This window comes from Fusarium venenatum (assembly GCF_020744135.1).
Source record: "Fusarium venenatum strain MPI-CAGE-CH-0201 chromosome Unknown EDB82scaffold_2, whole genome shotgun sequence".
In the NCBI taxonomy this organism is placed as follows: Eukaryota; Fungi; Ascomycota; class Sordariomycetes; order Hypocreales; family Nectriaceae; genus Fusarium; species Fusarium venenatum.
In genome coordinates, this window is record NW_027072130.1 from 5666967 (window position 1) to 5686311 (window position 19345).

A 19345-nucleotide genomic window follows, 5' to 3' on the forward strand; every position below is an offset into this window, starting at 1 on the left:
AGAGTCCGCATGTAGGTCGAATTAGTCAGCCCGGATCATCCGCCTGTTATGTCACTTTTCTCGTTGAGCTGGCAATCATTCGTGGTAAGTACCGGAAGTGACGGGAAGCTTTGGCGCCGGAGGTTGAGGAAACGGGATGACGTCTGCCACATCAGACACAAATAAATGACAGCGAATCTACAGTCTAATCAAAACCTTGACACTTCTCAGAGTCAGAGATTCACCTACATTCAAGATTCCGCTAGCAGCCACAAATACCTTGAAGATGCAGAAAGTCAAGGCCCGACTGCCTACTTGGGACGTAACCAAGACGCAGAGTAAAAAAGGCTTCGACAAAGTCTGGGGCTGGGCCGACAAGCTAGGAGCACCTATCAATAGGCTATCCAACCGCATTGGTAGCGAAGCTTTCTGGCCTACGACGTTGGATAAAGAAAGTGATAAAGCAGCCAGAATCTTGAGATCGTTTTGCAGTAAGCCAACATACGGAAGAAATAATCAATATCGTGTCACACCGTACTGACCTGATGATAGAGGATGGCTTCTATACTGAAGAGGAGAAACCGGCTGATGCCGAACAAGCTGGACCAAAGCAAAAGCAGCGCGTACTGAAGAAGATCCCAAAAAAGGTGATACAAAACGCCGTCGGTCTTGCGATCTTCACCACTATGCGAACTGGTCTCTGGGTATCTGGAGCCGGTGGATCTGGAGTCCTGGTAGCTAGAAACGAAAAGGATGGCTCATGGTCTCCCCCGTCAGGCATTCTGCTACACACAGCCGGCCTAGGATTCCTGGTGGGCGTGGACATCTACGACTGTGTTGTTGTGATCAACAATCGCAAAGCTCTAGAAGCATTTACTAAGATCAGAGCTACACTTGGAGGAGAGATCAGTGCAGTTGCTGGACCTGTCGGAGCTGGCGGAGTTCTCGAAAATGACGGCAAATGGAAACAAGCGAACAGACCTGTCTTCACTTACTTGAAATCAAGAGGTTTCTATGCTGGCGTCCAAGTCGACGGAACAGTCATTATAGAACGAACGGATGAGAATGCACGCTTCTATGGACAGGAGGGCATCGGAGTGGCTGAAATTCTAGCTGGAAAGGTCCGACCTCCTCCGGAGGTTAAGATGTTGATGGAGACGTTGAAGGCAGCCGAAGGTCGGACCGATGTCAACCAGGAGCTTATGGATGAGCTTGAAGGGCAACCTGCACCTGGAGATGTTGAAGTTGATGCCCCTGGGGAAGGTAAGGTATTCGGCATCCCCGACCCTGAAGATCCTGATCCCTTCGGAGTTCGCGCCCTCGAGAAAGAGGGCCTTGAGATCCGCGATGCCGCGACTCACTCAAGACCTTCTAGCCAAGTATTCGAGTACCATCCTAGCCCGACCAGTCCCACGTACAACAGGTTTTATCGCAGGAGCATAGAAACAGGCACAGGAAGTAACCGTGACAGCTATGGATCAACGCATAGCCAAACCTATACGACATCTGAGGCCAGTACTCAGACCGACCCTGTCTTGATTACACCAATCACTGGCACTTCTCCCAAGAGCAGAAGTATTGTTTCCCATGAGAGGTTTAATGATGAAAAGAGCATCTACGAGGATATCAGATTGGAAGATGAGTATGGATCGCCATACAATGGAACGTCGCAGTCTCCTTATGTCCTGTTTGATAGCTTCACGACGCCACCTTCTGGCCCGCCTCCTCTTCCTGCTAGAAATCCTGTTACATAAACCAAGCTTATTTTTCTCGTGTATATCATTCTTTTATTCTCCTTCGACAAATCGTTTTCTTTCGTCACTTTTGCTGGGTAGATCTGGTTCTGGTTCGATCTGTGAACAAGGCTGTACCAGTCATGCTGTAGCTGCAGTTGCCCAAGACATGCCTTTCTATGCATGATACAAAGAGACATTCAAGGCTGTCATGAATTACCACGAAAATGTGAGAGTTTGTTTAAAAAATGCATGCTTATCGCAAGGTTTCACTGCGGGGTCATATTGAGGCATTTATTTGTTTGTAATTTCCGAGAGAAACGATATAGTGAAGTTTTTTTGCCTACTTGACACGATCTTCTTCGCACTTCACTTTCTTGACCTACGCAAAGCCCTGCTCAGTAGAATATACATAACCGCAACCGTCATCCGAGAAGACATGGAGGAAATTACTATTTGCACCCCGTCGCCGGATGAGATTCCCGAGCTTGTCGGCTATATCACCAAAGCCCGAGCCGAGATGTTTCCTTTTCTCGACCAAGCATCCAGCGACCAAATGGCTCAAAAGGAACTCAACAACTTCAGAAAGAATCACTTTGATCATCCACTTGGATCTTTCCTGACAGCTCGATCTGATGGACAACTGATTGCCACCATTGGCTACGTTCCTTACGATGGCCGGTTTCCTTTCCTCAACCTTGAAGCAGATAATGTAGTTGAGGTTGTCAGACTATACGTCAAACCAGAATGGCGCCGTGCAGGAATAGCTTCCAAGTTGTTTGCTCGACTCGTTGACACGGCTCAACACGCTGGTGTCAAGCAGCTCTATCTGCATACACATCCTTTCCTGCCAAATGCCATTGGGTTTTGGGAACAAAATGGGTTTTCGATTATGAACATGGATAAGGATCCTGTTTGGCAAACGACGCATATGAATCGCGTGCTCAAAGAGTGATAAATGGAGGGGCGACTAGTATTCAAGACACCACCGTATTAAAAGGTATTACTCCCACGAACGTTTGAGCAAGTAGTCAAGTGACCCTGATGGAACACACTGACTGTATTAATAGCTATCCAAGCATCACATGACCCAAAACTTCTTCCAGAACCCGAGATGGCTCGAATAATTGTTGGGCTATATCTAAAATGTCCAGATACATCAAAGCTCGGAGTTGGCATATAATCTAATATAAGAGTACTTGACTATTGTGGCGCTGTTGTATGAACTGGACCATCAATTTCACCATGTGGTGGTGAGACTGCTCTTTGCATGAAACTACTTACTACCAATTTGGATGCAGTCGTTCTTAAATGAGGCATAGACTACCTACTATGAAGTCTTGTAACTATGCTATAAACCTTGTCGGAGCTACCTGTTAAAGGGATGGCGTTAGAACTGCCGGGCCCTGCATAATCCTTCCCCACGATGATCAACGGAAAAAAAGATTATCGAAATGACATGTAACGATTCCAGTAAATGTCTTCGCCAGCCAGCCACTAAACGGGTATATGGGTCCTTGTGACTAGTTTCTTGGCCTCAGATCACCAAACATGAGAAAATGACAAGAAGCCGCGCGTCATCCCGTAATGCCAAGCTCATCACCAGCCACAGAAGAATACCAAAGAGATGACCGTTATGATGCCCGGCGAGTCCGATTGCAAATTCCGTGGCTGAGTTCCGCGGTTTTGTCGACTTTTGCCGTTGCATCCGGTCGCCAAGTCCCGGGAATGCCGAAACCCGCGCCGCAAACATGTTGGAATAGGTAGGGCTGGCAGGGAACTGTCAACTGCGCCACCTTTGCCCAGAGTCTGATCACATCAGCCAAGAACAGCTTACTGGGCCAAGGCTGAATAGCTTAATGACGACAGATGCTATTTAAGAATGACCTTGACCCCTCAATAGTCTGCTACCAATACTCTCAGAATTGCACCTCATTTCCACAACAACAATCCACACATATACAACCATGTCAGCTCAAGACTACTACAGTGGCGGCGGAGGCAGTGGTGGTGGCTACAACCACCAGCAGCAGCAAGGCTATGGACAACAACAAGGTTATGGCCAACAACAGGGCGGTTATCCTCAGCAGGTTGGTGCCATCAATAAATACTCAGGTCTTGAAAAATGACTGACATTTCTTCTGTAGCAACAGTACTCGCAGGGCTCCAACTACGGCTCTCAACAGCCCAACTACGACAACCGTGACCAGTCATACGGCCACCAGCAAGGTGGCCAATACGGCGGTTCCAACGCCTACCCCGACGGCCCAGGTGGACCTGGCGGACCAGGAGGACCTGGAGGACCTGATGGCGAGCGAGGACTGGGTGCTACACTCGCAGGAGGTGGTGCCGCCGGATGGGCTGCCCACAGCGCTGGAAGTGGTCTTCTAGGCAGCCTTGCCAGTGCCGCTGCTGGAGCCATCGGTGCAAACTTCATCGAGCATAAGTTCAAGAAGCACAAGAAGGAGAAGAACAAGAAGCATCACCGAGACGGACGTCCTCGAGCTTACACAGGCGACTCAACCAGCAGCAGTGACTCCGACTCTGGTGATGACCGACGCCGAAGTGACGATCGCCGCCGACGTAGGGATGAGGATCTCGCCTATGGCAAGTCACAGTATGACAACCAATCAAGCCATGGAGGCTCCAGCCATCACGGTGGTTCCTATGGTGGCCAACAGGGTTATGGTGGCCAGGGATACGGAGGACAGGGTGGATATGGTGGCCGATACTAATTCTTTTGCATGTTGAGTATATGATATAGGAAGATATAATGAGGTATGAATACACAGACGAGACAATAGGCACGTCGGAGTGGAAATGAGAATATGAATGTTTCATTATACAATGTCTATAACCCAATACTGTTTTGCTGCAACAGTCATCATTATTCAAAATGTGTAATCAGGGAGTCAAGTAACTCACACGATTTTAGTCTTTGATAGTGACCTTAGTAAATATCACAACCTCGCCATAACTAATCTATGCGATGATCACTATGACATACTGTGCTGGGATGTGTAGATCTTCCGAGGTTGGGCACGGCATGAAGGACGAGTGATTTAATGATGGTTGCACAGATTTATATCGATCGTTTCCGTCAGTCTTTCGCGTCTGGTATTCTGTAGTGATTCCAAGATCCCGTTTTCTTCTACCATGTGAGGCACTTGCTTGCTGTCTCAGCATTGAGATCGCATTAAAAACCAGTCCGTACGTCCTTTTGTTATCGTGGAATTGGAAGAGCGAGCGCATTTAATACCGTATCTGAAACCTCTACTTCTTTATATCATATCCAAGTTCACCGCTGTAAGGTCGTCTCGTCATCATTGGCAAAAAGACTCCGAGGCTTTAGGTACACGCCTCCTTTTTCGTTGTGTTGTGGCACTTTCTACCCTTACCGAAATACTCCTGCTAAGTTATTGCGTTAATTTGTTGCTAACCCATCTTGATCGTGTGACAATGTACGACATCTTCTGAATTCTAGCTAGAGGGTCAGTACTCAGAGTGCACATTGTAGGAATAGCATTTACCTAGTGAGGAGAGTTTAATGGCATTTAAGATGTTTCACGCCTCCAGGTTATCACCAGCCCTGGCTCTATCAAACACAGCGACTATGTCGAGTTACTCCGTATTCCCGATTGATTTTATGTTGACAGAGTTCCTTCACGAACGGTCACTATCTTGAGTCCGACTAGAACTCGCGTGATACAGGCTCGGGACGCTTCCCTGCGGTGTCCCGTCACTGTGGCTGCTGACAGGGTCTGGCAGGAGTACCTCGGCTTGCTTTATAGCTTCGAGAACACTGAGGGGTTCATTTGATATTCTAATACGATTGAAGATCTCTTGGGCCTCGCAATCTGGTCTTTCGTGGATGGCGTTGAATAGCTCTCGGTATTGTTGGTTCTCGAGCATCAAAGTGTCGCACTTTTTCTTGACGGCGAAGGGGACTGGTGGGGACTCGTACAAGCAGCTCTCCATCTTGGAGGAGCATCGGCCACAGGTCGGTCTTCTACCATCGCACTTCCAAAGCTTTCAGTACAGCTGATAATTCGAGTCAAGATGTCTGAAACATACCTTGGCCTTCTTCCGTCGGCATCCCTCGCAGGCCACAGCGACTAGATTCCTTTTGGCCCTCGTCCTCTGGCCTTGACCACCTTGAGCTTGAGCTTCAGATTGAACTTGGCCCTGGCCTGTGCTAGATGACTCTGAATTCGCACCACCATCTTGTCTGTTTAGATCTGGAATTTGTTGGGCGGGCAATATGGGAACCAGTTTCCGAGACCCTTGTGGTTCCATAGCCAAACCAGAGAACCCGTTTCGTCTCAGCAAGCCATGTGATTTGGAAGCGGCATTGTCAGAGAATCGTTAGTGAGTAATCAGGTAAAATTGCTCACACTGCAGCAGCACGGCAAGCGTCTATATTAAGCTCAGCCGTAATAATAACTTGCCGGAACATAGCCAATCATTCTTGTCGGAGTCTTGCCGGTGAATGAACTGGATACAAGCAAACTTCCAAGGAAATCTGCAAATGTGACGTCATGCTCAGGGATCCGATTGACAGGTGGACAGAAACATACGTCAGTTGTTGGGATGTATCTCCAACGCGGAGTAATACCGTGTTATTCTCTCAACCATGAATGACCGACTCTTTACTTCCATGATATACTGAGCCCATTTCCATCTAAAAGTTACATTTATCATCTTAAATCAACATCAATCAGAATGTCAAACCAATCCATTCATCACCCTCAACTCAAACCTTTGGCTCAACCCTATCGAGAGCATGTCACCATCATGCTCGGCTTGGTGACATACAGTGATGACATTCCGCCCAATCAGCTTGGCCGGACCTGGGCCCCGTCGACTGTCATTCGTAAAAACACAATGTCCTCAAAACCCGCTGTCTTCCGCTCCCTCTTTACCAAGCCACGCGGTGTCGTCTCCTCGGTACTGTTAACGAATCAGATTTCTCATGGCGTCACTCGGGAATATCTCTCTGACGTGTGCACTTTATTGAAATTATGTGTCTCGGTCGATTTGCTCCGACTCAAAACGCCAAGGCTCATTTTACAAACTTCATCGCTGTGCAAAGCTCTGTATTGATTCGAGACGCGACGTATAATAACTCCTCCTTTACTTCAAGATTTTATCAACAACACAGTTCTTTTTGAGTTTGTTAAAAGTGACCGGGTGAGTTGGAAACTTGACTCTTCGTCAACATCTGTTCTGTCTGTAGATTGTGACACAAGCGGGCTCCTCATCAAGGATGGGCAGATCGATATTTTGGTTACAATCGAAAATATGATAATTGTCCACATACTTCGATCCACTTAACTGGCCGTCTTTCACTTCCAAATAAGGCAGGTATCCCATATTCAAAATCTTGTCATCTCAGTTTCAGTAATGGACGCTTAATTGACTCACTGGTTGCAAAACGAGCCACAGAACGATTAAAAAGAAACATCTTAGAAACTGCTTTGCGGCCTTGATATGAATCATGGAAACAGTGACATTCCCAGTTACGCGTTCGGTGCTCAATACGAGCCGTTGTATGTATGATGCGACGCGATGCCACGGAATTGACCATGGCCCATATGTCTCCAGTTCCCATCCCTGTTTTAAGTGAGATCTTCATTCATCATTCAGCACATGTGCCGACGAAAGACTGGGTTAAAACTCAAACAGGGCCCAATGATGTTCAATCGTTGTTGATTTTGTTCTAAATCAACAACGACCAACTGTACCCATGTCAGGATAGGGAGTGTTTTCTGGACGTACAGGGCCTGTTGTGCGCATAACCCTGCCGTTCCCGGGATAAGGGTCTTGCAGTATTTCGAATGATCGATAACAGAAACCTTGATAGATAGGAGAAAGGTAGTTAGATTTAGATATTTAAGTCCGCCTGTTGCACTATCCATAGTAACTCATCTTGGTGTAGGAATGAATGGAAGCAGTGGTTCTCCAGATAGTGCTTGGACGATGCGTTTCAAACGCGTGGCCATCGTAATATAGAGGTGTCACAGTTCTAGGTAGCATTTAGATAAGTAGAGCCAATATTTGATCGACCTTGTTATAATAGTAGATAGCAGTTCCAACTCTTTAATAGCGCAACGTTTTATTCTCGAATCCGGAGAGAGCAATATATAGGTGATGCATGAAGGCATCGTCAAGCCGACTTACCGGGTAAATTATTTACCCGATCCGGGGTTTACCCGGATCCAGCCGGGTGAGGCAGCTGGTCTGTGCCTTAAAGGCACAGCTGCTGACAAGGCAAAATACACACTCATGCTCCATAACATAGTAGATCCGTACCCTAGGCGTGATCTGCTATCAAATGGTAGCAGCTATAAATAGGGCAAATTATAACGTTTTAAAACTTGATAATTATTTGCCACAACCTTGTGCCGTAGCCGTCCGCGCATGAAAGCATGGCAAGCCGTGAGAGACAGAGGAATAAATACGAACGAAATAATATAGCTCGCGTATCTTGTTTCGTTTTCAGATGTCAGCAGATGGTGCTTGCAAAAGGCAAGGAACGACTGGCAACTGCTAGATGTTCAGTATTTCTATAAGCCCTTACGGCGACACAAATACTACCTTGGGAACTATTCGGCTTCCAAGGCGGCTTCAGAAAGACTAGTTTGTGTAGACAACGATGCGTCTTTCCGCACCAGATACATTCGTCCTACGAATGGGATATATGGACATCCAACAGATAATCCCGTTCGTGGTTTACTTTCCCAGAGCGTTCAACCGACGCATGGCATCTTATAACCTTTTTGACTTAGAATAACTCTAAGATCACTATAGTTGGTTGCCCTATATCGTTTAGAACTTCGTTCATGGCGCAAACGTAGCTATTGCACACTTACACCACGAGGCTGTACTTGAAACTAGGGATTGCCAACAAGCCGGAAAGCCATTCATCGTTATTGACCCGGGCCCTCCTATCATGTTTGGAGATCTTTACATCGCGGCCAAATTGTTGTCTATCCACCGATTTAAAGCTGTCCTGGTGCCGCCGGTAATGATACTCCTGCTGTCGATCGTGGTTGAATGGTATATTTTACTTCCTTATCGGTTTCCAGCACTCGGAAGATTCCTGCCCGAACTCATAGGAGATATCAGGAAGCCTCAGCCAGCAATAGTTTCTATATGTACCCACCTAATTGCTTTCGACACAGAAGCAAGAATTCCTATGACTGAGGGTGGATTTGGGTTTGAAGGAATTCTCACTACCCTTGAAGGTGTTGTTATGGAGATCGTTGATTGGAACCGTGAACACTCGCAGGAGCCAGATGGGTGAATTAGGAAGGGGTATACAAGTTCTGTGTCGCTCGCCGACAAGCTGCAAGCATTTGGAAGTGTCACACCTCTATAAACAGATTGCAAAAGACACTGGCTAGTCTTCTGCAACTCTAAACAAGCTTGGACTAAACCTGCATGATGAGATAATTAGTGGCGATAGATGCAGCTGGAGTTCGTGCGATACCGCTTCTAGCTTGGCCGCTTCGTATCCACAGGCGAGATTGATGCTTGCTTAGGTATACTTCAAGTTTGTATATTAATTAAAAAGATTTATCATATATGTGTTCGGTCATAACACATCATAAGTTCAATGGACCATCGAGGCTCAAAACTTGCATATGAACCTCTGTCATTAAATCTCAACGTTACATCATGAGAGAAAGTAGAAGAAGACGTTACACGTGTCTAATGCATAGACGAACCGCGGTGAACCAATCCAGGTCCAGAGATCAGTACTTGAATCGAGGCTGATCAGTACCAGCTGCACACCTGTTTCTCCAGACGTAGTAACAGTGCATAACAATGCAGCCAACGGTCACGAAAAGAAGCAAACCAGCATTAGTCCAGTGACCAGTGGGATAACCCTTGGCAGCCTCTTCAGCCTTGTAGATCCAGACGCCGACGATCTGTCCAGGAGCACCCATGGAAATGTTCAGTGCAATAGCCAGACCGATGGCAGCTGTTGAGTGCAAGTTGGACGACAGCCAGCCCAGGAGAGGCGGAATGTAGGCAAACGAACCGCAGGCTGCGACAATAAGACAACCGTAGCGGGGCTGGAGATGGTCAGAAAATGTTTGAGGTCAAGATTACAGAAGACTCACGCTGTAAGAATCAGCAGGGAGCGTCGCGGAAGCGATAAATCCCACGGCGCCAATCAAAGAAAACACTGCAGAATGAAGTGCGCGGCTGAGGATATGTCAGTGTTGATGATCACTTGTTGCACGGCTTCAGCACTTACGCATTGTACTTGTCCGCAGACCACGAAACAAGTAGTGTCACAACATAAGCCGCTGCGTAAGGAGGCACAGTCATCAACTGAGCTCGGAGATCTGCAAACTAGAGATGGTTAGTAGAAGTCATATCTAACTATAAGACATGTACATACTCCAAGACCAGCAGTAATTGAAGGTGTAAAAAGCGACAAACTCGAAAAGGGGGCTGAAATGCCAAAATAGATCTGTTTAGTGTTAGTGAATAGTCGTTTGACCGTCAAATATTGCAATACGTACCAAATAATGGCACCACAGTCTCCATTCCAAGATGGTTGACTTTGCATCCTCCCATGTCATAGATTTGCTTTCACCGTGCGACCCTTGCTCGGTAAGTCGATAGGCAGCAACATCTTTCTCCTCGACAGAGAGCCAGCTTGCCGACTCGGGGAAATCAGGAAGACAGAACCAGACCAGGAATGATGACAGAACAGAAGGAATGCCTTCAAGGATGAACAGCCATCGCCAACCGGAAAGACCGTGTACTTGGTTCATGTGCCCGACGCCGTATGCAATAGCACCGCCAAACGCTCCGGCCAGGGTAGCTGACGCTAATATGGTTGCAACTCGGACTGATCGTTCTTCGGGCTTGTACCAGAAAGTGAGATAGTAGACGAGTCCCGGGAATAGGCCTGGGTTGGTTAGATGTAGGACTTCTGAATAGCGCTTCAAGACTCACCAGCTTCGAAGACTCCCAGCAAAAAGCGTAAAACAGTCACCACAGCAAAACTATGAGCAGCGCCAAGGCAGATGGTAATCGTTCCCCAAGAAAACATGAGAAAAGCGATCCATCTACTGGGTTTCATCTTTTTGAGGAAGTAATTAGACGGCACTTCGAATAGCGCATATGCGATGAGAAAGATCATGAGTGCAATTGTGTAGTCATAATTGGACATGTTTGTCTCGGAGAGAAGATCATGACCCGTGGTATGGTTGAGGACTTTGGCATTGCCAATATTAGAGCGATCCAGGTAACACAGCAGGTAGATACCCGCTGCTAAAGGAATGATACGAGCATCCTGCTTGCGCACGAGAAGCTTCTCAAGAGCTGGGTCGACTGCCGTAGTGCTTTCAAGCCGAGAATCGGAGTTTTGCTTGAAGAGAGTCAATTGGGGTTCCTTGGAGAGTGAGAAGTTTGGGGTAGTGTCACCTTTTCGTCTGCCATTTCAGGGTTGACATCAAAGTCTGTTCGTGCAGCCATCTTGACGCTCACAGACGAAGAGTTTGAGGAAGAAGGATGATTCTCCTGAGTGAGAATATCAAGAAAACTCTTGCCTGTGAAGTAAAAGATGACAAGGGAGGGGAACCAACAGAGAGATAATTAAGCGAGGTCAAAGGATTCGTTCTTCTCGTCTCGCGGTACAACGGGAAGTAAAAAGTCCCCGCATTTGCTGTACCCACGAATTGACCAGATTCATATAACGATCTACATTCTTTCATGCGGGGTTTATGGTTCTCGGTGCCGGTCTCCGATGCTGAGTTCTCTAAACATAAAGGTCTGAGCGGTGAGTAGTATCTATCTAAAGAATGTCAAGTCGTTGAATGGTTCGTCAGCTCAAGTTGTGTAGAAATTGAGTGGCCAATATTTTCTCGGGGAGATCAATTACGGGCCTTCAAGCGGTGTGGAGTGCTGTAACCTTGCCTAATTCCCCAACGCCAAGTCCCCTAAATCCCAACGTACAGGCCATAAGTTCGGCGTGGTTTTTGGAGGTGGCAACAGTCTACAATCGCGACCTCAACACCAACATCAACAGCGACCAGGGGATAACGATTAAAAGCTATAAGGCACAACTCAGTATTTGGGACTCCTTTATCGATCTATACGAGGATACTTGTATTAAAACCTATATGCAACCGTCACAGAAGAGGGCATGTTGGATAATATAACACCTACTTAAAGAATTTAGCGGATAGTAAATGAAGCACAAAAAGAAACAAGAGAACAAAAAAAAGAAGGATCCTAGCAACTACTCGTTTCGATCGAGCGACCTCCGGGTTATGAGCCCGGCTATATACGCGTTAGTAAAGAATCGTACTATGAGACGCTTGAGATAAACATACCGCGCTTCCACTGCGCCAAGTTGCTTTCTTGGATGGGAAACGCCGTGGTGATTAGGCCTATACAACCAAATCGATTTGTGCGGTTCCATGAGAATGAGTCACGGATCCTCAGTGGAGATTTGCCCTGAGTGGAGTGCTATGATCGAGGTCAGGGTACGATACCACGAGTGGATCATGAGCTTAGTTCAACCCTTATGGTGAGATACTCTGTAAGTGACGACTTCATCGTTTGAGATTGGTATGAGAACTTTCGCTGGTTGGTCCAAGTCCGGCTATCTAAGTCTCAACATTCACTACTGGACATCTTCTCATAGAAATCACTCGGCAGCCTGTGCTTTTTTCTCCTTCGGCTTCTGGGCATAAACCACATAACTAAAAGATCAGTCAGTCTCAACATTACCTCTACTGATGCCGACTGCAAAACCATAGGACAACTTACTAAGGCCAATACCCGTGCATGCGAGGATTCTTAATCTCCTTTCTTAAAAATGCCAAAAAGACAGTGACCTCAGCATCCGTCCAACCAAGTCCCTTTTGGAACATTCTAGTCACCATCGCCTCAAGTCCTTGCAGGAGGTTCTCCATCTCCCATGCTCCTAGGAGCTTCATGCGCGGATCCTTGGGCCATGGGTTGAAAGGAAGCTTGAAGACCCGTTCTGTGACGTTGGTATACCCGCGCTCTTCAAACCAACCTTTCCATTTCATAGGGTCTGTGAGGCTAGCTCCGAACTTGGAAGAACCTTCTTCCATCATGTTGGAAAATTTGCGCAGGTAGCTGTCTTCAGGGATTGAGTCGTCATCGCATCCGAGAAGGCCAACGATAGCTTGAAACTCTACCCATCCTCCGGGTTGAAGATGTCTTGTCCACGATCAGCTACTACAATATACTCTGGGGACAACGAAGAGACACTCACTTATAAGTTTGGTCAATCAAGGCTGGCCAATCTCGGATTGCGAGCAGGAGATCCCGGGAGAAGATGAAGTCGAAACTATCTTCTCGCCATGTCCATGTTCTCTCGATATCATCAACCTCGAAGTGGCAGTTTGGTGGTACCCTAAAGCAAATTAGCCTCACACAGAATGAACCTGCAATATCAGTCACTCACCAGCCAGGTTGCGTTGGGGCAACGTCAGTACCGATAACCTATATGCCACAAGTAACCCGAGTGAGAAAGTACTTAAACGTGGATTTCCCATGGATAGCTTACCTCGGCGGAAGTGAACTCCTCTGCCATTTCGATGGACCATATACCTAGCGTTGAGATGTCAACATGGCGATCCTTATGTTAAGGGAATACGAACCTGTGCCACAGCCAAGATCGAGGATTCTTTGAGGATTGTCTATGGGAGATAAATAGCGATTTTTCCCGATCAAGGCGCAGTACTTCGCATGACACATGTCGATGCGATCAAGCTCAGCCTCGTCCATAGGGAGTCCATACTCTGTTAATGGCATCAGTAAAGATTCAGTGGCTGCTTCAACATATCTCACCTTCTTTACCATAGACGGCATATGTCCTTCCTCCCTCAACTCTACCCTGGAGAATAGACGATGTGAGAGACGTCAACGAGGACCGTTCGCTATCGTTATCATAGGTCTACGACCCAACGCATATTGGTTAGTCGGTGGGTACAGTAGCTTGAGATGCATCGAAGAGGCCCACTAACCTCATCATCCGCTACAGGCTGCAGGGCCTAAAAAGGCAAAGGTGCTGGTTAATTCAAGATACCTTCAGACAGTCTTGGATGTTGGCTTACATGGTCAGGCAGAATTACCTCTTCTTGGTTGTCGCTAGGGGAAGACATGGTCGAAATCGCTTTGCCCTGATCATCTGTGTCTAATGATCAGGAATGAAAAGGATATGAGAGCACCCAACACAAAAGAACTGGCTCAATCCTCGCCACTGCGACTCTAGCTGATAACGAAATAACAAGTCACTCCGTCGGACCAACAACTCCATCTGTATGAATATTGAACTGTGCCACATTAACACTTCCATCTATTACGAAAGTGACACTTTCATTGGGTCTGATTTGCAGGGTTCAGACCTTTTGCCAGGGTTTGACGACCTCGGCTCAGTGTATATCCACCGGCTAAACCTGTGTAGTAAGGATACAACTCATGTCACCACTGTGGTCGACTGATATGATGCTAAACAGGGCTTGGCTTTCTCTTTGCCCCGCCTGTTGGTTCTGTTAAGTACATATTAGTACGTAGGAATGATATCAATGATATGCGGAAAACAAAGGTTGTCTCCGTAAATTTGCGCAAATTATAAGACACAGAGACCGTCAAGCTACATCGTAACACATCCTTTGTGCAGTAGATCCAACTCAACATGGTCCATCCAAAAGCTGAAAAGGCACTCCAGGAGGCCAGAAAGCTAGTTGCACAACTCGAATCATACGAGGATGATCCCATTACTCACCAAAGTGTCCTCGACCAGACAGAGGCTGTCCGCTTAGCCATCCAGTCTCCTATGGACCGAATGACACATCTGATGGAGCAAGTCAGCTTCGGTGGTGCCCTTCATACCATAATTGGAATTCGCGCTTACCACGCCATGCCCGAGGATGGCAGTTCTATCACCGCACAAGAGTTGGGACGAATCACGAATGTGGCCACGACAGTGATCGAGAGAGTTTATCGGGTCGCCATCAATCATGGCGTTTTTACCGAAACCGCGCCTGATGCTTACTCTCATAACGACCTATCACGAATTCTGAATCCGAGAGGCTTGGGATCTTTCTTTCTTATTGTTATGGAGTTTGGTCGTGCATTCATACACCTGGCCGACTACTGCAAATCACACCAGCCAGAAGACGTCTTCAACTTGGTCAAGTCTCCTGCTGTGTACTCAGTCGGAAAAGAGCATCTCGGTAAATCCTACTATGAACTGCTAGATATGGACCCTGACCCCGAGCGGCGCGAACTTTGGAATGCCAATATGGTGGCTGTTGACGAGTTGATGCCTGTTGTTGGCATGTTCCCGTTCGCTTCTCTGAAAGAGGAAGTTGAACAGGATCCCGGTCGGCCATTCTTGGTCGATATCGGTGCGGGTCGTGGACAATCGTGCATTGCTATTCGCAAGGATATCGGCGATGCCTTTGACGCCAAGTATATTCTACAAGACCTCCCAGGCGTCATTGATACCATGGACCCAAAGGAATATCCAGATTTTGAGCTGATGACTTATGATGCATTTACACACCAGCCTGTCAAAAGTACGTGCTCCCGCTAAGAAGCCTAGATTCGGGTATCATCGCTAACTTTCCTACTTGAAAACCATAGATGCCCGTATATACTTCATGCGCCGTTTTCTACATGATTTCTATGCCCCAGTATGCATCGAATTTGTTAAGAATACCGCATTAGCCATGGGCCCTGACTCTCGTCTTATCATATGCGACCAGTTGATCCCTGACACAGTAAAGGAACAGGAGAATGCTGATCTCTATTGGCTTGACTTTGCTCTTCTTTGCATGTCGGGCCAGGAAAAGAAGAGATCCGAGTTCGAAGAGATTTTTGAGGCGGCCGGTCTCGAACTTGTCAAGATTTATCCTTCTGCTTACGGATGTACAGCCATGCTGGAGGCCAGACTCAAGAGAACAGGGTATAGGTGAACTATGTGACAGGGACTAACATAAGGATAGTGCGATATGGACATGCGGGTTTCTGTCTGTTGGTATCAATTGTTCGATCTTATAACATCCATAAATTGCGTAACCTTGCGCAAATGCTAATTGAAATGCGCTGTTTGGTAGTACGTACTATAGGATGCAGCGACTGTCCTGCACCCTCGCATGTCGGCATTTCATGTCAAATGCGATATCGTGTTGATCAGCACTTTTAATTATCATGTGGCTTCAATTAGAATATTTTATGATCCAATGTCTCAATTCCATCCTGGTATCAGAACAACCTTATCATGATGCAGCATAATCACCCGAGCTTCAATCACACGCCTCATCACAAATTCGTAGCCTGGACTTTTGTCTAACACCTTTTCGTATTAGTGTGTAGTTCAAGAGTCAGAGACGCTGTGTTACCACGCCTCACAGATATGGGTGTGATAATGTCACCTGCGCTTTGTTACAACCATCATCCGTGTGAGCCCAAACTCTAAATATGGAGGAGGGTCAACCTGGTTCCCGGTTCTCGGATTGAAGCCAATGGTTAGCGCATAACCTTCAAAGAGTGACAGAAGATTCTATTCTTGGATAAAGTATTGGGAATATCCTAGCATCATCTGAGGGTCTAGAATACGGCAGTTCACTTTGACTTTAATGATAAATATTGCAAGGAATAGCGCTTTCGAAGATGATGTTACTTCAAGGGACCGTTCATGCAATAAATAAGGTTTGTCGGCAATTGCGTTTCGGGATACTAAGTTTGTTTAGAACGACAATGGACGTTTTTATTCTCAGCTGCATATCGGTAGGATGTTGGAGATCAAGTATACGCTGTATTTAAAGAGATTCTAGTAGGACTTGGTGTCGATGGATGTATCCAATTGAAGGATGTGTAAATATATACATAGAAGATCATAGTCTTATGATCGTGCCTCGAAATGTACTCTTATTATATAACTTCGCAAAACAAAAATCAAATCTCAAAATTATTTCAAGGATCAAACTGTCACCTTAATCGTGCTGGCAACGCTGGGCACTCCAGCGTTGTTAAGTACGAAAAGCATCCAGTATCCTGGTAGCGCGATGCCAGAGTCGTTCGGGATCTTGAAAGAGTACTTGTTTGTACCAGCCCCAGTCAGCGCCAAGGGAATACGTCGTTGATCAGTGTTGACGGTATGCGTAGCAGTACCGTAGCGAATCAGCGAGGCACTCTTGATGGCACTGTTAGCAGTGACAGTGATGGTGCTGCCGACTTTGGCGGTGGCAGCTGAAACAGCCGTGATCTTGGGTCGGGTAGCAAGGTTGCCATTGCCATCAAGAAGGTACTGGGGAGTGAAGATTTGAGCGTCAAAGTGGTTGCTATTACAGCTGCCACAAAGGCCACCACCGCCGTTGAACACAGTAGCGTCTGGCAGCAGCAGAGACATACTGTGGTAGGTTCGGGGAATGGTGTTAGGTTGCTGATTCTTGAACTCGTGGGTTGTGGGAATGTACATCTCGGGTGTGAACTGAGCGTTGGTATCGGTGAAAGGGTTGGAGTATGATTGTCCACCAGTAATGAAGACATTGCCATCGGGGAGAACAACAGAAGTATGGAAGACACGGGCGAAGTTACCAGCGCCATTGTTTCCAACGAGGTATGTCTGAGCAACAGATCCTGGCTCAGCAATAGCGAGGACATGGGCGTTAGCAGTAGCGGGAGCTTGCTGGTAGCTAGTGGCGCCTCCATAGGTGAGAATCTTGCCATCGACGGCATCATACATGACACAGTTACCGTTCATTGAGTCAGGGTCGACTCTACCATTCTTGCGTCGGGTTCCGGCAGCCTTGGTGTCACCCTGAGTGCCTCGGGTGGTGTAGTACCAGTTCATGGCTGTGCTAGGGCCAGCCTGGAAGACACTTCCCTTCTTCCAGCCAAAGAGCCAAGCGTGGTTGTCGGCCTTGTAAACACCTTCCTTATCTTTTGTAAGCATAGGGCTAACAAGACACTTGGGAAGGGAAGTCCAAGTTCTGGCCTTGGGATCGTAAATCTCGCCGTTCTTGCCGCCACGAGGACCACTCCATGAACCACCGATAGTGAACACACGTCCATCAGAAGTGGTGGCAGATGACTGATAACCACGAGCAATCTGCATATCGGGGCCAGGAACCCACTCGCCGTTAGGGTTAAGGATGGTTGTTTTCTTAGCATCGTTGCCACCAGTCACAACAATTTGCCCCTCTCCGTCCATGGAAATACCGGGACAGAACATGTCGTGCTTGTTATTGGTGACATTGCGGTTAGAGATGACGTTGGTCTTGGGATCCCAGATAGATGTGAGAGTGAAACCACCACGAGGGTTGGTACCCTGGAAAGCATCGTAACGGTAGGCAGACCAGATGACAACCTTTCCTGATACAGGCTCGACGGCACCAGCAACAGGAATGACAGGAAAGTCAAGAGTAGGCCCCCACTTGCCAACACCGTTCTTGGGAGGGCTGTACTTGAGAGCATTGTAGACAACAAAGTCGGCGATGGAAATCCAAGGAAATTCGTTGTTTACGTTAGAAAGAGCGACAAATCGAAGGTATCGAGCAGGCTTAGTCTCAAAATTTGTGATGACAGGGTATTTGTCTCCCCAGTATGTTCCGAAAGCAACGGGAGAACCCCAGGTGGAACCATCAGAGCTGAGGTAGACTTCATGACGACCAATCCAGTTACGAGTGTTGCCATCCTGGCGAGGTGTGATTTGCAGGCCACTCACGTATTGAGTCTGCTTCATGTCAATAACGATTGAGTGAGGTGGCGGCGTGTTGGTTGTGCCATAGGGAGTCTGCCAGAAGGTGTCCTTGCTACCATCAATGGCATTGGCACAGGGGTAGTTCGGTGCTTGGCTGGAGCATCGAACAGTCCATCCCTTACGGTCAATGGGGTTGGATCCTACAGGAGGAGCAGCGGCGAACTTGCCAGGCATTTGCCCTTGCTCCTCGGGCGGAATAGCAGTGGTGCCATCGAAGAGGGCACCGAGGCACAAGGCCAAGGTGTAGAAAGATTTCATGGCGAAGGAGAAAGGGAAAACGAAAGTGATCAAGCCTAAAACGTTCTAACCAAGAGTGGCAACTTGGAAGAAACCAGGCTGAGGGGGAAAGAAGGAATAAAAAGAGAGAGTGAGAAGAGTGAACGAGCAGTGGAGGAGTGGCCAAGGAAACAGCAAAAGCGGCGCGTAAACATATTTATCTCTGTATTCTCAATGTTGTTTTGACTTTTTCGCGCTTTGCTTTTCAGAGAGGGACGCCTAACTGGGTACATTGATTTAATGCACTATTACAGTATAATACAAAGTACAATACATACATATGCAGGCTGCAGAATACACCTCGCATGCTCACCCCCCTCCCTCATTGACCGGGCGTTACTCAAGATGGACGAAAAGGCTTTGGACAGGATGACAGCACACGAGCCAAGCACCAAGTCAAGTCAGTCGGGCCCGCAAGGTAAGGCCCGTTCAGTTGAGGCGTCCAGGGCTACAGACAATCTAGTGCGTGCATGAGGGCTGTGCACCACGTTTACAAGAGACTGCATTTGCATTATATGTAGGTATTATTATGGACGATGGGTCGGACGTGAGCGAAAGTGCGATATTAGCCCCTTGTAGCTCAGTG

At 47.3% G+C, this 19345-nt stretch overlaps 8 protein-coding genes and 1 non-coding gene across 9 annotated transcripts; 4 read left to right on the forward strand and 5 right to left on the reverse strand.

Annotated features, from left to right (window-relative positions):
* Positions 1–265: 265 nt before the first annotated feature.
* EDB82DRAFT_524631 (uncharacterized protein) lies at positions 266–1733 on the forward strand (the record flags this gene model as incomplete). Its single annotated transcript, XM_025735100.1, has 2 exons — positions 266–470; positions 532–1733. 2 exons carry the CDS (start codon positions 266–268, stop codon positions 1731–1733), a joined length of 1407 nt encoding a protein of 468 aa, XP_025585840.1.
* A 418-nt stretch (positions 1734–2151) lies between these two features.
* On the forward strand, positions 2152–2667 carry EDB82DRAFT_524632 (acyl-CoA N-acyltransferase; the record flags this gene model as incomplete). The annotated part of the gene is made up of 1 exon (XM_025735101.1): positions 2152–2667. The coding sequence occupies one exon, from the start codon at positions 2152–2154 to the stop codon at positions 2665–2667; it is 516 nt and encodes a 171-aa protein (XP_025585841.1).
* Positions 2668–3572: 905 nt separating this feature from the next.
* EDB82DRAFT_173435 (uncharacterized protein) lies at positions 3573–4585 on the forward strand. Its single transcript, XM_065607123.1, has 3 exons — positions 3573–3802; positions 3860–4373; positions 4394–4585. The coding sequence occupies exons 1-3, from the start codon at positions 3680–3682 to the stop codon at positions 4474–4476; spliced, it is 720 nt and encodes a 239-aa protein (XP_065464855.1). The 5' UTR covers positions 3573–3679; the 3' UTR covers positions 4477–4585.
* A 315-nt stretch (positions 4586–4900) lies between these two features.
* Positions 4901–6186, reverse strand: EDB82DRAFT_173449 (uncharacterized protein). The gene is made up of 3 exons (XM_025735103.2): positions 5787–6186; positions 5243–5732; positions 4901–5192 (listed from the first exon to the last, which is right to left on the reverse strand). The coding sequence occupies exons 1-2, from the start codon at positions 6006–6008 to the stop codon at positions 5376–5378; spliced, it is 579 nt and encodes a 192-aa protein (XP_025585843.1). The 5' UTR covers positions 6009–6186; the 3' UTR covers positions 4901–5192; positions 5243–5375.
* Positions 6187–9251: 3065 nt separating this feature from the next.
* Positions 9252–11311, reverse strand: EDB82DRAFT_461423 (major facilitator superfamily domain-containing protein). Its single transcript, XM_065607877.1, has 7 exons — positions 11160–11311; positions 10689–11103; positions 10250–10641; positions 10126–10197; positions 9979–10076; positions 9842–9926; positions 9252–9793 (listed from the first exon to the last, which is right to left on the reverse strand). The coding sequence occupies exons 1-7, from the start codon at positions 11208–11210 to the stop codon at positions 9470–9472; spliced, it is 1437 nt and encodes a 478-aa protein (XP_065464856.1). The 5' UTR covers positions 11211–11311; the 3' UTR covers positions 9252–9469.
* Positions 11312–11970: 659 nt separating this feature from the next.
* EDB82DRAFT_t143 lies at positions 11971–12095 on the reverse strand. The gene has a single exon. It is a non-coding gene; the product is annotated as a tRNA-Ile (tRNA).
* Positions 12096–12387: 292 nt separating this feature from the next.
* On the reverse strand, positions 12388–13876 carry EDB82DRAFT_475321 (S-adenosyl-L-methionine-dependent methyltransferase; the record flags this gene model as incomplete). The annotated part of the gene is made up of 9 exons (XM_025735105.1): positions 12388–12442; positions 12510–12929; positions 12985–13125; positions 13177–13214; positions 13279–13322; positions 13373–13513; positions 13563–13668; positions 13739–13765; positions 13829–13876. The coding sequence occupies 9 exons, from the start codon at positions 13874–13876 to the stop codon at positions 12388–12390; spliced, it is 1020 nt and encodes a 339-aa protein (XP_025585845.1).
* Positions 13877–14314: 438 nt separating this feature from the next.
* Positions 14315–15955, forward strand: EDB82DRAFT_499424 (S-adenosyl-L-methionine-dependent methyltransferase). Its single transcript, XM_025735106.2, has 2 exons — positions 14315–15295; positions 15363–15955. The coding sequence occupies exons 1-2, from the start codon at positions 14410–14412 to the stop codon at positions 15692–15694; spliced, it is 1218 nt and encodes a 405-aa protein (XP_025585846.1). The 5' UTR covers positions 14315–14409; the 3' UTR covers positions 15695–15955.
* A 298-nt stretch (positions 15956–16253) lies between these two features.
* Positions 16254–18954, reverse strand: EDB82DRAFT_499426 (uncharacterized protein). Its single transcript, XM_025735107.2, has one exon. The coding sequence runs from the start codon at positions 18739–18741 to the stop codon at positions 16702–16704; it is 2040 nt and encodes a 679-aa protein (XP_025585847.1). The 5' UTR covers positions 18742–18954; the 3' UTR covers positions 16254–16701.
* Between the last annotated feature and the right edge of the window lie 391 nt (positions 18955–19345).